This window comes from Exophiala mesophila (assembly GCF_000836275.1).
Source record: "Exophiala mesophila strain CBS 40295 unplaced genomic scaffold supercont1.6, whole genome shotgun sequence".
Lineage (NCBI taxonomy): Eukaryota > Fungi > Ascomycota > Eurotiomycetes > Chaetothyriales > Herpotrichiellaceae > Exophiala > Exophiala mesophila.
Genome location: NW_015622509.1, coordinates 435,581 through 449,587, shown reverse-complemented (window position 1 = coordinate 449,587; position 14,007 = coordinate 435,581). Strand labels below are relative to the sequence as shown.

General features: G+C 51.0%; 6 protein-coding genes across 6 annotated transcripts; 4 read left to right on the top strand and 2 right to left on the bottom strand.

Annotated features, from left to right (window-relative positions):
• Window positions 1-539: 539 nt before the first annotated feature.
• PV10_08083 (uncharacterized protein) lies at window positions 540-1,762 on the bottom strand (the record flags this gene model as incomplete). The annotated part of the gene is made up of 2 exons (XM_016373060.1): window positions 540-1,347; window positions 1,403-1,762. 2 exons carry the CDS (start codon window positions 1,760-1,762, stop codon window positions 607-609), a joined length of 1,101 nt encoding a protein of 366 aa, XP_016219971.1. The 3' UTR covers window positions 540-606.
• Window positions 1,763-2,733: 971 nt separating this feature from the next.
• Window positions 2,734-4,014, top strand: PV10_08082 (phosphonoacetate hydrolase; the record flags this gene model as incomplete). Its single annotated transcript, XM_016373059.1, has 1 exon — window positions 2,734-4,014. The coding sequence occupies one exon, from the start codon at window positions 2,734-2,736 to the stop codon at window positions 4,012-4,014; it is 1,281 nt and encodes a 426-aa protein (XP_016219970.1).
• Window positions 4,015-4,455: 441 nt separating this feature from the next.
• PV10_08081 (uncharacterized protein) lies at window positions 4,456-6,582 on the top strand (the record flags this gene model as incomplete). The annotated part of the gene is made up of 3 exons (XM_016373058.1): window positions 4,456-4,545; window positions 4,597-4,973; window positions 5,022-6,582. 3 exons carry the CDS (start codon window positions 4,456-4,458, stop codon window positions 6,430-6,432), a joined length of 1,878 nt encoding a protein of 625 aa, XP_016219969.1. The 3' UTR covers window positions 6,433-6,582.
• A 477-nt stretch (window positions 6,583-7,059) lies between these two features.
• On the top strand, window positions 7,060-8,805 carry PV10_08080 (uncharacterized protein). The gene is made up of 6 exons (XM_016373057.1): window positions 7,060-7,238; window positions 7,299-7,532; window positions 7,583-7,855; window positions 7,906-8,124; window positions 8,178-8,378; window positions 8,437-8,805. The coding sequence occupies exons 1-6, from the start codon at window positions 7,129-7,131 to the stop codon at window positions 8,666-8,668; spliced, it is 1,269 nt and encodes a 422-aa protein (XP_016219968.1). The 5' UTR covers window positions 7,060-7,128; the 3' UTR covers window positions 8,669-8,805.
• A 1,221-nt stretch (window positions 8,806-10,026) lies between these two features.
• PV10_08079 (uncharacterized protein) lies at window positions 10,027-12,455 on the top strand. Its single transcript, XM_016373056.1, has 2 exons — window positions 10,027-10,845; window positions 10,910-12,455. Exons 1-2 carry the CDS (start codon window positions 10,253-10,255, stop codon window positions 12,000-12,002), a joined length of 1,686 nt encoding a protein of 561 aa, XP_016219967.1. The 5' UTR covers window positions 10,027-10,252; the 3' UTR covers window positions 12,003-12,455.
• On the bottom strand, window positions 12,310-13,919 carry PV10_08078 (uncharacterized protein). The gene has a single exon (XM_016373055.1). The coding sequence runs from the start codon at window positions 13,749-13,751 to the stop codon at window positions 12,897-12,899; it is 855 nt and encodes a 284-aa protein (XP_016219966.1). The 5' UTR covers window positions 13,752-13,919; the 3' UTR covers window positions 12,310-12,896.
• Window positions 13,920-14,007: the final 88 nt, after the last annotated feature.

Below are 14,007 nucleotides of genomic sequence, written 5' to 3'. Positions count from 1 at the left end.
ATCCAAAGCCCCCATTATTACGCCTCTCAGCCCCTCGGCCTCCTTGGACCACTTCATCTACCGGGACTTTAGGTAAGGTTGCTTTTATCGACGTGGTCATCCACCCCAAGAAGCACCAGGAACGTCTCTTTGTCATTTGATGTCACCGAGAACCACAACACGCCACATTTTCATTATCGATAATGGCTTGAGACATGACACAGTTAATGATAAGCAATTGGTGGGCCATGGATATTCCACTGATATTGTGTCGAGTATAGCTGTCTCCCTGCCCAACTACGTACCTAGCTGCAGGCGCCTTTTGAGGCTAACGACCAATATTATATCAAAGATCCATCTTGATCTTGAGGTGTCAAATGAAATCCAGTATTCACGATGGCTCGCTGGACATGGACATCCTTTTGCGAAGAATAATTGGCTGGAGAAGTACTGCATTTCCATTCATGACCCCGACTAAAACGATAACCTTGGTTTGCTAAGAGCATCGAATTCTTCTATCTATGCGATTGTGTTGGTGTTAGAGAGTCTGCACACTCCGCCCCCTATTGACAGTCTTATATCCAACGACAGCCTCGAGGACTCTAAATTCATCATAATTCAGGGATTTCAGCGGAGGTCATACCTCGCTCTGGCTTTGGTTGCGTCGCTAGTGGCCGTCACAGAACCATTGACAGGTTTTGAAGCCGATACGGGAAATTTGGCTGACATGCCTGGGATGGGTAGAAATTTGCCCACGTAACGTTGATAAACCTTGTACTCCGGGTACTTTCGTGACGACAAGAGCTCAGTCAACCATGTACTGGCTTGGAACAGGCAGAGGTATGAAAAGGCGCCAACTCCTGTCCAGTTGTATAATGTCTGGGAGGCGATGCAGGACCAGATGTATAAAACGACCCAAACGCCTTGTTCAGCCGTGAAGTTTGGGTGCCTGGAATATGCCCAGAGTCCAGAGCTCAAAAAGCCTCGATCGAGCTCGGCACGACTGTAGTCTGTTGGGACTTTGGCAGTCTTTTGGTATTCAGCCTTGGCCTTGTGGAAATCCCATTGTTGTTGATCGGCTATGAAAGAGATTCCAATCAGGCCCAACATGAAAACATACGGGACTGGGTCAAGTATCGTCCAGCCTTGGGACGAGGAGCTGTTGCTGGCGAGGCGACCGGTCAACAGCAAAATGTAAGTTGGGGTTGTGATGGCGAGAAGGAGAATACACTGCATGAACGCGATGAAGACAACGTTCATGACGAAGAAGAGAGGCGCCCCGATAGTGGCCTTGACAGTAGCCCATCGATAGTCCTCAGTTCCAACGTTGTAACCGCCCTTTCGATAGTAGTTGTAGGTCAAGCGCACCTAGAGCATTGTCAGCTAACTGATCTGCAACATGTCATAGTGTCCGGAGCCCTACACTCCATAGCATGCTGACAGCTAAAACAGCATCCACTCGTTTGGTATCGATACCGGCCGCGCGAGCGTAGACCGCATAGTGGAAATTGAAGACAGTGGGCAGAATGGACCAGAAGCGATCGACCTGGGAATAATTCCTATTGATCTCGGACACAAGTAGAAAGATCGGAGCAAGGGCCAGAGCGAAGGCTGTCGAAGTCACCAGTGGATTGGTGTCGACATAAAGTTGGTTGAGGGCGGCAGAATTGGCAATCGATTCCCAGAACACCTGAGGGAAAGGTCGCAGTTGGTCAATGAAGGGTGCGACGGTGTTTTGGAAGTCTGCACACTCTGTGAGTGTATGGACAACGGGAAGGGCCATTGTGAATGATCCTCTACTGTCGCAGCTTAGCTGAGGTGTATGTAGAGGAGCAAAACTCACAGGCCAGAGGATTTTGGATGCTCGAAAAATGGAAGAGGTGAAAGGAAGGAAAAGAAAGAGATGAGAAGCAATGAGTCCAAGCAATTCCTTAGCGGTCAGGACTCAGGAACGGTGTGCCGTTGCTGCTTGCTGTTTGCTGTTTGCCCCCCATGACCATGACGCACATCATCACCCAGATTGACTTTAACTCAATCTTCACGCTTTCTATTGGTCTGATGTTACGGCTATGACAAAACCCTTGCAGCCCTTCGGATCTAACCCCCCAATTTAACCATGGGATTTGTGTTTAGGTCAAGGCTAGGGATGCCCGGCAGTACCAGGGACCATTTAAGCGCCTCTACTCCGTAGGTTCTTCCCGCCACTTTTGATTAAGATAAGCAACCTCGCCTCTTTATCCCACGACTTGCCCTGATGCCAAGGAAAAACCAACCCAGGCAACATCACAAGCTTGTTACCCTGTGACAATTCACCTCGCTCTTACAAGCACCTCTATGAACACTCGAGTATCAATGGAGTGCGGATTCAGGAGCGCTTCAAGTCACGAACGTGCATAAGTTCTTCCATGTCACCTCTAGGTATCGGCAGGCCCTGGCACCACGGTAAGTCTTGGTAAGTCTTCGTGCCGATTCTCCATGTGTCACCCCCATAACCTACCGCGGGGGATAACAGGTAGGTACTCCGGTCTTCGTGCCGGTCATTTGGAAGTCAACAACAGCACATATGTGAACATCGGCCCTTTGACTGTCTCGAATATCAAATCACGGAGGCTCTCCGATCATAATTCAGTCAAGCTTGCCTATATCAAATACACGATGTCGCACGTCGAGGGAGATGTTTCATTCAAAAACGAAGTTGCTCAATCGAAGCCACTTAATCTGATCATACAATATTCCTAGCATCTATCTCACAAAATGACTCGAGACTTAGGCACAACTAATGGAGCATGGACCAATACCTCTGTTCAAGTACACGGGAGAAAGTACAACTTACCTCAACGGCCAACAGTCGTAGTATGCGTCGATGGTTTCGACCCCGAATACCTTCAGGCTGGAATTGCTGATGGCATCACCCCAAATCTAGCGCGATTTGTTCAGGAGGGCTTTTCGACCGTCGCTCAATGTGCCATGCCGTCCTTCACCAACCCCAATAATGTATCCATCGTCACGGGAGCACCAACTGCGGTTCATGGCATTAGCGGCAACTTTTACCTCGACAAAAAAACAAAGGAAGAGATCATGATTGTCGATGATTCACAGCTCCGGGGAACTACTATATTGGAACAGCTCTCCAAGAGCCGAGTCCGAGTTGCGGCAGTGACGGCCAAGGACAAGCTCAGAAAATTAATTGGCCATGGCCTCGATATCCAAGGTGGCGCACTCTGCTTTTCCGCAGAAAAGGCAAACACTTGCACTCTTTCCGAACACGGTTTGTCCGATGTCGAGAGGTGGATCGGCCGTCCAACGCCATCCCAATACTCAGGCGACCTGTCGTTGTTCGTCATGGATGCCGGTATCAAGGTTCTCGAGGAAGACAGAGCAGATTTTTTGTATCTTACCCTCTCAGACTTTGTTCAACACCACAGTGCTCCCCAGTCCGAGGCTTCGAACGACTTCTACAGGGCATTGGACAGCCGTCTTGGTAGATTGGCCGAACTTGGAGCGGTGATTGCCATTACTGGCGACCATGGCATGAGCGACAAGGCTGATGAGCACGGAAACCCCAATATCTTGTTTCTTCAAGACGCCCTCGAGGAAAAGTGGGGACAATCATGTGCCCGGGTGATCTGTCCCATAACCGATCCTTTTGTCAAGCACCATGGAGCCCTGGGTTCCTTTGTTCGAGTCCACCTTGCTGACGATCAAATTGCCAAGCAAGTAACTGCATTCTGTCAGGCAATGCCTGCGGTCGAGCTTGCAATGGAGAGAAAGGCTGCAGCCGAGCTCTTTGATATGCCGGCAGACCGCGAAGCTGATGTGGTCGTGGTGGCCAAAAAGAGCTTTGTGATTGGCAGTTGTGCGAAAGACCACGATCTGTCTACCATTGCCGGCCATCGTCTGCGTTCACATGGTGGGCTTTCAGAGCAGAACATCCCTCTCATTCTTTCAGTACCATCGAAGGAGGCCCCTGGATCGCGTGTCTCGTGGAGGAACTTTGACGCCTTCCACTTGGCGTTGAATACTGTGTCTGTGTGATTGGATTTTCGCCCAGGACGCTCTGGAGGTATGCTCATAATTAAAGTAGCCAAATGGATTTTGATTTTCTCGTAAAGACTCACTGGCTCACTGTGCTGTATTCTGAGCATTAGAGCCTCTACGAAAAGCCCAACTTGAAATTAATTGCGATACAGCAGAGACATTGCAGTACTGAACAGTGGTAATCGATGTTTGTGGATACATATATCGCCTATCAGCTGCACCGTAGTAATTGCCACGCACGCATGCCGCGCCGCCGTTGCCACTCAATTCTTTGACGGCACGTGACAGCGCGTCGTTCAATTTCATCTCCTGGGTTCACACCTCGCGTCTTGTACCACTCTCGTGAATGCACGTCGAAGATTCAACCCTCAATGGCAGCTCGATGAGATGACCATCGTCCCAGTCCTAGTTCATTTGTAGGACTGCCCACCATGAATCATGCCAGGCCAAAAAATCCTCTGCGTCGCAGAAAAGCCGGCCATAGCCAAAGCAGTCGCTCAGCATCTGTCCGGCGGTCGCTTTCAGACGGTGAGAAAAAACTTCCTTAACACCTTCGAGTTTCCTTCTCATGCTTCCTAGCATCCAATCCGTGGCAATCAATATGTGAAGAATTACGAGTTTGACTATAATTTCCGCCAATGGGGCACTTGCACCGTGGTCATGACCAGCGTGCTGGGCCATTTGACCAGCGTCGATTTTGACGCTCAATACAAAGGTTGGAAGTCATGTGCGCCAAGTCAGTTGTTTGAGGCAACCACCAAAACTATCGTCGACAAAGACAAGCAATCCATCGCCGACAACATCAAGTCTCAAGCCCGCTTTGCCAAAATCCTTTTCATCTGGACCGATTGCGACCGTGAGGGAGAGCACATCGGTGGCGAAGTACGCGATCAAGCGAAAAAGGGTAACCCCAATGTCACAGTGAAAAGGGCAAAGTTCAGCAACACGGAGCGAGGGTGAGATACGATCTGAGATCTTTCGAATCATTATACTAATAGTTATAGTCATGTTATCCAGGCTGCCCAAAACCCAATTGACTTGGACGAACGTCAGGTCAACGCCGTCATTGCTCGTATCGAGCTTGATCTTCGCATTGGTGCATCCTTCACCCGAATGCAAACACTCCAACTGCAATCCTTGAGTGAAAACTTGAGGGATCAGACAATCAGCTACGGGTCATGTCAATTTCCCACCCTAGGTTTCGTTGTGGACCGGTATAACCGAGTTCGAAATTTCAAACCAGAAAATTTCTGGTCGATCAAACTAATGCACACTCGCGACCGCATCAAGGTAAATTTCAATTGGCGCCGGGTGCATCTATTCGACCGAGCCGCGGTCACCATCATCTTCGAGCAGTGCCTCGATGCCAAACATGCCCAAGTTACCAAAGTGCAAAAGAAGCCAACGTCGAAATGGAGACCTCTTCCATTGACCACCGTCGACCTCCAAATTCAAGGCAGTAGATTTCTCCGCATGACGAGTGCTCAAGTCATGGCCGTCGCAGAAAAGCTCTACAACAAGGGGTTCATCAGCTATCCGCGTACCGAAACGGATCAGTTCCCACGGGAATTTGATTTTCAAACACTGATTCAACGGCAGACAAATGATGAGAGTTGGGGCCAATTTGCTCAAGGACTACTCGATGGAGGATTTCGTTCGCCCCGGTCGGGTCGCAATAACGATCAAGCACACCCGCCCATCCATCCCGTCAATTATGTCGCGGCATCAGCATTGGACCAAAATGAGAAACGAGTTTATGAGTTTGTGGCGAGAAGGTATCTCGCGTGCTGTTCAGAAGATGCCAAGGGAGAAGCCACCGACATCGAACTGGTTTGGGGTCCAGAAACCTTTCACACTCATGGCCTCACCGTGATCGAGCGGAACTACCTTGATGTCTACCCCTATGACAAGTGGGAAAGCAGTCAACAGTTGCCAACTTTTACTCTGGGCGAGTCTTTTGTACCAACCGAGGCCAACATGGTGGATGGGAAAACGACTCCCCCGGGATACCTGACGGAACCCGAACTCCTTGCCTTGATGGATGCCAATGGAATTGGCACGGACGCCACGATGGCCGAGCACATCTCCAAGATCAAGGAACGATCCTACATCGACACCAGGGCGCGGTCGGGCAGCGGGCGAAATTCGATTCAAGAGTTCATTCCGACCACGCTTGGAGTTGCTTTGATCGAAGGTTATGATAATGTGGGGCTTGACGTCAGCGTCAGCAAGCCATTCCTCCGCAAAGAGATGGAACTCAAGATGAAGGCGATCTGCGAAGGACGGCAGACCAGGACAGAGGTAGTCCAGCAAAGCTTGGATCAATATCGCCAGGTCTTTGTCAAAACTCAGCAGGAAATCGACGTGTTGAAGCGTTCTGTGACGAAATACGTGGTAAATGGCGGGCGAGATTGAAATGCACGGCAGGATTCGGGCCTCCATAATGGCACGATCCATCAATTAGATGGCGCCAACGCTCGTATGGAACACAAGTACCAGATCAAGTCCCATTACGATTGGAAGTTTCATGTGTATGCTGTTTGAGCTGCGTCAGCGTGTCTCCAGATATTGTGGAGAGTCTCAGCGTGCGGAGATGAGCGAATCACAGCCCCGGACGCCACACTCCGCTTCCCAGTCCTCACCTGCATCCTTCCTAATCCGTGTACAAACATGACGCAAAGATGACGCGATTCGAGAATTTGTATGTGGCTGAAGATCGCTTTGACCGTGGATGTTCAGCCACAGATCGACTGCAGGGGACTGCAGCCTGACATCCTCCAAAGTGAAATGAGACCTGACTTTTTTCTACCGTGTCAAGACCAAGAAACACGACGGGGATGACGATGAAAATCCCATCTCGGTCGCATCTCAGCGCCTTCGAGCCGGTCACAAGGCTGGCCAATGCTCCACCAGTGACGCAACTAACTTACTTCACGTATATGCATCCCCTCACTACCATCTTGGACGGTGCGAGAATCGGCCATGTACAGTTCCTGGTCTGAGGTATAAGAAATCAATCCAGGCCACAAAAGCGCAAAGATCCTCCATCGCATTCCGATACATACCATTGAAAACAATACACTCAATCATCTGAATCTTGAAAACGCAGTCATGTCGAACCTCATCAACAAAGCAAAGGATGCCTTGTCCGGCGACAAGCACAATACCTCAGGGACAGCACAGTATGACGACCCTCGCAGCACCAATGCCGGGCCTCACTCGTAAGTTGTTTCGACCCTGCGCAGCCATGTTGTGGGGAGTGCTCACCAAACCAACAATAGCTCGAACCTTGCCAACAAGGGTGATCCAAGAGTCGACTCTGACCTCGATAACCGCAACAACCCTGCCAGCCGGACTGGAGGGTTAGGAAACACCCAGACTGCTGGTGATGGATATGGCACCTCAGGCACCACCGGTACATCTGGAGGTTATGGTGCAACAGGCACTTCTGGCGTGGGAGGAACATCCTCCGCCCAGTATGACAACGCCAGGAGCACCAACGAAGGTCCCCATTCGTAAGTCCTTCTCACCGTGATTGTGTCGGCCTGTTTCTGATCTTTTGCAGTTCCAACCTAGCAAACAAACTCGACCCTCGCGTCGACTCTGACCGTGACGGCCGCAATGATCCAACAAGCCGCACAGGTGGATACGGTCAGACCCAAACTGGCACGACGGGAACAACTGGAGCTGGATATGGTGGTGCTGGCACCACTGGCACTACCGGTGCTGGCTATGGCAATTCAGGAACCACAGGTACCTCTGGGGCAGGTTATGGTGGTGCTGGCACCACTGGTACCACCGGTACCACCGGTGGATCTACCAATGCAGGCCCTCATTCGTAAGTTGCAAAGACATGTTTCGAAAAGCAGCAGCTAAAGTGGTGAGCAGTTCCAACCTAGCCAACAAGCTAGATCCTCGTGTCGACTCTGACCGTGACGGACGAAATGATCCCACCAGCCGCACTGGAGGATATGGACAGACCCAGGGAAGCTCTGGTCTTGGATCAAGCGGCGTCACATCTGGCCACAACGCAGCCACAACAGGTGTTGGAGGAACAAGCGGTGGCTATGGCAATGATCCTCGCTCCACCAATGCTGGACCTCATTCGTGCGTGTGATTGCACGGCAAGATGTGTTTGGATCGTAACTAACCTTGAGCAGATCCAACTTGGCCAACAAAGCCGACCCCAGAGTTGATTCTGACCGTGACGGACGCGCCGGTGGACTTGGCTCATCAACTGGAGCTGGCTACGGCTCGTCGCACACTGGTACCACTGGCACCACTGGCGGTGCCTCTGGTATCGGCGGTGAAACTGGAGGCTATGGAAATGACCCTCGCTCGACCAATGCTGGTCCCCATTCGTACGTTTGCTCTTTTGAGTTATGTCCTTCGTCTTGCAATGGCTAACATTTCATCTAGATCCAACATGGGGAACAAGGCTGACCCTAGAATCGACTCCGATCGTGATGGGCGCTCTGGCGGTGGTCTTACAGGTACCACAGGCAGTGGTACAACTGGTGGCACAACAGGGTCTGGTCAAACCACTGCCACCGGTGCTCCATCAACCCAGGAGAAGGCACATAACTCCAGCCTGTTGAACCGCCTCGACCCTAGAGTCAAGACCGACTCTCAAGGAAACCCAACCCACTAGATGATGGGTACGTCTGAAAAGGATAACGGCAGGGAATTGTTGGAGGATGAGTTATGACTCGTTTCTGAATTGCGATTATGTTCGCACGACCAAAGTCATCAAGACAGCTGTATGTATAGCGCGGAATCGTAATTGATACCATTTGTTTGTCAATTTGTGATATTTGGCCCCTGCCTTGAGTGTGAAATACTAGCCAAGGCAAGAATTGGACGGTTGATCATTCGCGCTTGCCATCTTACCAAATTCTTATGATTGCAAAGCAATCTTAGCAATGGCTCAATCAACCTGGAATCTGGCTGGGATCAGTTGTCCTGGGCACTGTAGCAATCTTCACTCATGTCCGACTTTGCACTAAGGATCAGGAGGAAGGAGGAACGAGCGGAGTCGGCTAGGATTATGTTGTGCTGCAAAAGGGGAAAGTACTTTCTAGCTGTGGGCTGTCAGGCTGATAGGCCCTGATACACTTGCTCTACCAGCACAATGGAGACTTTGCGCGTTGGCAGTTGAACCCAGGCTCATCAGATTATGGTATCCAGAATGGGCGAGCGAGTCTCCTTCAAGAAAGCAGAGATGAATCATGGTGTCAGCTGGTGTTTAGGTAGTCTCAACAGTCGTGTGTGGCCTGAAACACGGCGCACAACGGCATTCGTCTGTGAATGTGTGTACTCTGTATGTTGAGAAAGCTCCTTGGCCCAAAATCCCTTCCTGATGGAAAATCTGGGATTGATGAGTTCAGCATGGCTGAGAGGTGACTAACCAAGGCTCATGCCCAATCCGGTGCTAAACACACTGGAATTGGGGTGAGTAATCCGACTAGGGGGGACATGACAGCTTCCAAAGACGCGCCAAAGAGGAATTAGGGCTCAGTCCTGACTGGGGCTGGCAAGGCTTGCGAGTGGTCGACATCCACCAGTGCCACCCTCTCACCATCACTCAGCATTTTTACCTTTGGATCTTGAAACTTTGAACGAGTTAACATGGGTTCTCCATGCATGCCTAACCGTGCACAAGATGATCCAAGAGACCCAAGAGGTGGACGGCAGCCCGGAGGTTAGGGGCCTTGCCCGGTGGCCATTGCCAAAGCTGAAGCTCTGTTTGGACAACAGTTTAGGGTAATGTAGGGTAGTTAATAGGTTGGTGTGGTCGATCTGGGTGCCACTTCGGAGGTTTCCTGGCCTCTCGAGCCTCTAAAACTCGGCAGCCTGTGAGCGCCTCGGCTGAGGGGCCTCCACCATGAACGCTAAGCCCACAAGTCCCGCCTGGAGGCCCTGCACTCAATCCTCTCCCTGCGTGATCCAGTCGCCCTGTTAACTGGATCGCTGCCGCCATTGCTGTCACTTTCCCACCCTGGCCCACCTTTTCATCCATTTACTCTCTCCTTCACCACGATTACTACATCAACAGTACAATACTACTCACAACCATACATAATTTCCACAAACCCCTACTACGACAGAGTGCCCTGTCACTTCCACTTGTTGCAAACACCAGATCCCGTCGTTGGCGTATTGCAGGCACATTTATCTTTACTTCTTTGTCCACGGCTCTACACCTGCTGGCGAATCCCTCGCTGTTTCTGCCATTATGGCTTCCTCTGAGCCCTTCCCATCGATCCAAGACGATGCCAACAGTTTCAGACCTGAAAATGCCATTGGCTCTCCACCCTCAGAACGGAGAAGTTCTATCGCGTCGAGGAATACCCTTACCCGCACTCGCACCCGTACCGGTTCCCTGATCCAGAGTTTCATCGAGAGCAATCCTCCTCTAGGCATGTGGCAAGCCACCGGCGAGGTCGGCTCTAAGATACCCACCTTACCAGAGATCCGGAATGGCTCATTTGCCGGTGAAGGGTGGACTCATGAGGGTCAGATGGAACATAGAGGCACCAACCCACATGAAATCCACCGCCGGCGCATGCAAAGAACAAGTTCTGCCAGCACCAGGACGAGAAAGAGCTCCATCACAACTCCTGCTGGCCAGGTCCCGGCCATCGCAGAGGAACACCATGAATATTTCCCCAAAAGGGCCTCGATATCGGTGCAGGATCCACTATTCGAAGTGAACAGCCCCCCGAGCCCCGAAATACAGTCCAGCCAAATTCCTGAGGAACAGACTTCCAAGTCGGCTCGATCGCAATCACGAGGATTCCTGTCCAAGTCTCGATCGCAATCAAGAGTGTGAGTTGTATTTCTATCCTTTGTCTACCCATGATCCACCAGTACTGAACCGTGTTTTGATTAGGCCAGGTCAGATCTCGTCGATTCGAGAACCTAGCGAGAAGCCGTCCACCTTATCTTCCGCGCCCCAAGAACCGCAAGGGGACACCCATACTCCTCCAACAGGTCCGGATGCAACAGGCACATATCCCAACGGGTATCGCTTCCCCAAGAAGCATACCTGGCTCCAATCCACCACTATCGGTCTCAAGGCATTCTGGAAGTTCTTCCTCACGCCTTTTGGCTTCATCATTACCATATACGGTCTCAACGTCGTTGGCTGGGGTGCCATGATCTTCTTCGTTCTCCTCAAAGCTGCTCCTGCCATGTGTCATCCCAGCTGTGAAGACGATTCGTCTGCTCGACAGAAGTGGATTGAAATTGATTCCCAAATCTTGAACGGACTCTTCTGCGTCACTGCATTTGGTCTTTTCCCCTGGAGAGCGAGGGACTTCTACTACCTCCTGAGATGGAGATGGGGTGGCAACTATGACTACTATCGTCGTCTTGCCGGCATCAATCGATCGTGGTACCGTCTCCCTGGAAGCGACCAGCTTCCAGAAGATCTCGGCCCTCCGCCCGTCTACAACAAGAAACACCCGTACACTGCCGAAGCCCCTCCGCCATATACCGAAGAGGAGATGGAGACTCTAGAATCCAATCGGGCAGTTCCATTACCCGCCACTTCGATGCCAGAGCCACCATTGACAGGAATTCGTGCCAAGCCAACTCCGGCGTGGACAATTGATTTTGTCGTGTGGATGTACATGCTCAACACATTCTTCCAAGTTTTGCTTTGTATCTGGATGTGGCACTGGAATCGATTCGACCGTCCCACCTGGGGTACGGGCGTGTGGATTACTCTCGGCTGTCTAGTCGCCATTTTTGCCGGAGTGGTTGTTTTCATCCAAGGCAACAAAATCAAGAAAGTTGAAGGAATCCCCGTGCACGAATACGACGTCCTTGAGTCAATCGAGGACTTCGAAGAGAGAAAGGCCAAAGAGGAGAAGAAGGATGCCAAAAAAGAGGCAAAACGCCAACATCGTTCCGAAAAGGAAGAGAGAAAAGTGATCAAATCCCATAAATTGAAGGGCGATCGCTGGTTCGAGCGTCATTGAGGCGGGGATAATTGCAATATCCCCGAGATGTTTCCACTGAGGATGGACGATCATTGACTGGCTTTCCCGCCTTATTCTTTTGGGCTGTTTTTCATAATTCTCTCTTGGTCTAGCAATTGTGCACTGCATTGAAGCCGAATGAGCGTTTGTAAAAGAGCAGGGCGATATGGAAATCAGGATATGGCAAGGGGGAAGCAGGAGGGATCAAACATCCAATTGGCACCAAATCTGTAACGACCACCACTAACACTGCCGATGGCAGCGGCAGCGGCAGGAATCAACATCTCATTCTTGCACAGGTGCCTCCTTCACATCACTTATTAGTGATAATTAATTATCTATCTCCTTTATACTGTCTGCTTTAGCCGGCGACGATGGAATTATCAAATACCCTTTCTGGCAAGGGAGTTGGTGTATCTGTTTCGATCCAGTTGAATTATCTAGCATTGGTTGCATTTGAGTGTGAAATCCATTAGCGTATACCTTCAACCCAGAATCCCCTGCCCTTGGAACCGTAATCCTATACCTTCCATCTCTTGACGATCGGAACATACGGTCGAACCGGTGGGTGAGCTGGAGCAGGAGCAGGAACACAAGTTAAAGCTGGGACATGATCAACCTCTGTACATGAATTGATACAGTCGCAGCTGCAGTCACAGAGACAGGACTGGACCGGACGGTGGCAGCTAGTTTCCATGATTCAGGACATCCATCGAGCATCTTCCTCGACATGACATTTGCTGTCGAAGCCAGCTGATCAGGCAGGTTATTGCGTCGTTTAGGCGTCCTAGATGTTCGTTTCACATTACGTCCAAGCAGTGAATGTAGAGGGCGTCAACCCCCCAAAGCTATGAAAGTTCGAGCCGTATAGTGGCCGGTACAGTCACGCTTGTTTCATCCATTTTGTCGTGGCTTGACTTCGCCTTCTTGCATGATGTAGTAGACAACAGTGCTGTCACCTCCTCCGCCGGTTCGGGCTTTCATGCCCAGTAGCACTCGTTTATGATCTTGGTGGTGATACACAGTGGATGACGGGGTGGTCACGGCTGTGCCGTTCCCAGTGCTGCTCCCTTCGGAGACAAGGTGATTATTCTGTCGAGGACCAGGACGAGAATGAGGACGATGACTTTGACTCGCATCAGCAGATGTAGATGTACTGAGCGGAGAACTTTCGCGGCGACGCTCTCCCGCGTCGACGGAGGGACTGGTGGTGGTGGTGGTGGTGGTGGTGGTGGTGACACCGAGACCGACGGTAGCCGCAGTAGCAGTAGCAGCAGTAGCAGCAGCAGAAGCGGGATTGTCATCACCTGGACCAGACGACGGAGGAGAAATCACAATAGCATCTCTCGTAGGCAAGGCATCGAAAACAGCACAAAACCGCTTCAACGACCAACTCTCGCCAACTGCCAACGGCAACACAAATTCTCGTTGAACTGGAATCGCCGATTCACCCATTCCGTGCTTGACCAATTGCATTGTAAGGTCTGGATGAACATAACTATGTCGTGGGGGGAGGCCGGAAATGATGTGGATGCTGGTCTTGCCGCCGTTCATGTGCACAGCATGTAATTTCAATGCTGTCCAGTCATGTTGATGTCGGAGATTATGGAGGATTTCCAATGGGAGACCTTCACTGGGAGTCTTTGCGCCAGATGTGTGGAGGAGAGTTGAGAGGGCAGATGGTTGAGGGTGTGCTTGTGATGGTAGCGGCTGTGGTGATGGCAGAGGATCATGCGGTTCTGAGGACATGATCGAGTAGTAATGGTCTCTCTCGACCCGTACGCACTCTATATCAGATAGATGTCCATGTCTGGATGTTTCCCGCGGGCCCAGTGACTGACAGTCTTGATTTTCGAGTTGATGGAGGGTTTTGATATCATGGCTTGGCACATGCTTCCAGTCCAATTTTCACGTGCCACCGCCCGTTGATGCCACGACACTAGTCCTGTTTAGGGATGGCTTGATATGTCGTCGCGAGACACGAGCGACGACGATCAACACAGCT

Bases quoted from the DNA above. Each gene is read 5' to 3' on its own strand.
- PV10_08078 (XM_016373055.1), bottom strand. From the start codon at position 13,751: ATGTCCTCAGAACCGCATGATCCTCTGCCATCACCACAGCCGCTACCA.
- PV10_08080 (XM_016373057.1), top strand. From the start codon at position 7,129: ATGTCGAACCTCATCAACAAAGCAAAGGATGCCTTGTCCGGCGACAAG. The intron at 8,125-8,177 runs GTGCGTGTGATT...AACCTTGAGCAG, and splicing joins ACCAATGCTGGACCTCATTC to ATCCAACTTGGCCAACAAAG. The intron at 8,379-8,436 runs GTACGTTTGCTC...CATTTCATCTAG, and splicing joins ACCAATGCTGGTCCCCATTC to ATCCAACATGGGGAACAAGG.
- PV10_08079 (XM_016373056.1), top strand. From the start codon at position 10,253: ATGGCTTCCTCTGAGCCCTTCCCATCGATCCAAGACGATGCCAACAGT. The intron at 10,846-10,909 runs GTGAGTTGTATT...TGTTTTGATTAG, and splicing joins TCTCGATCGCAATCAAGAGT to GCCAGGTCAGATCTCGTCGA.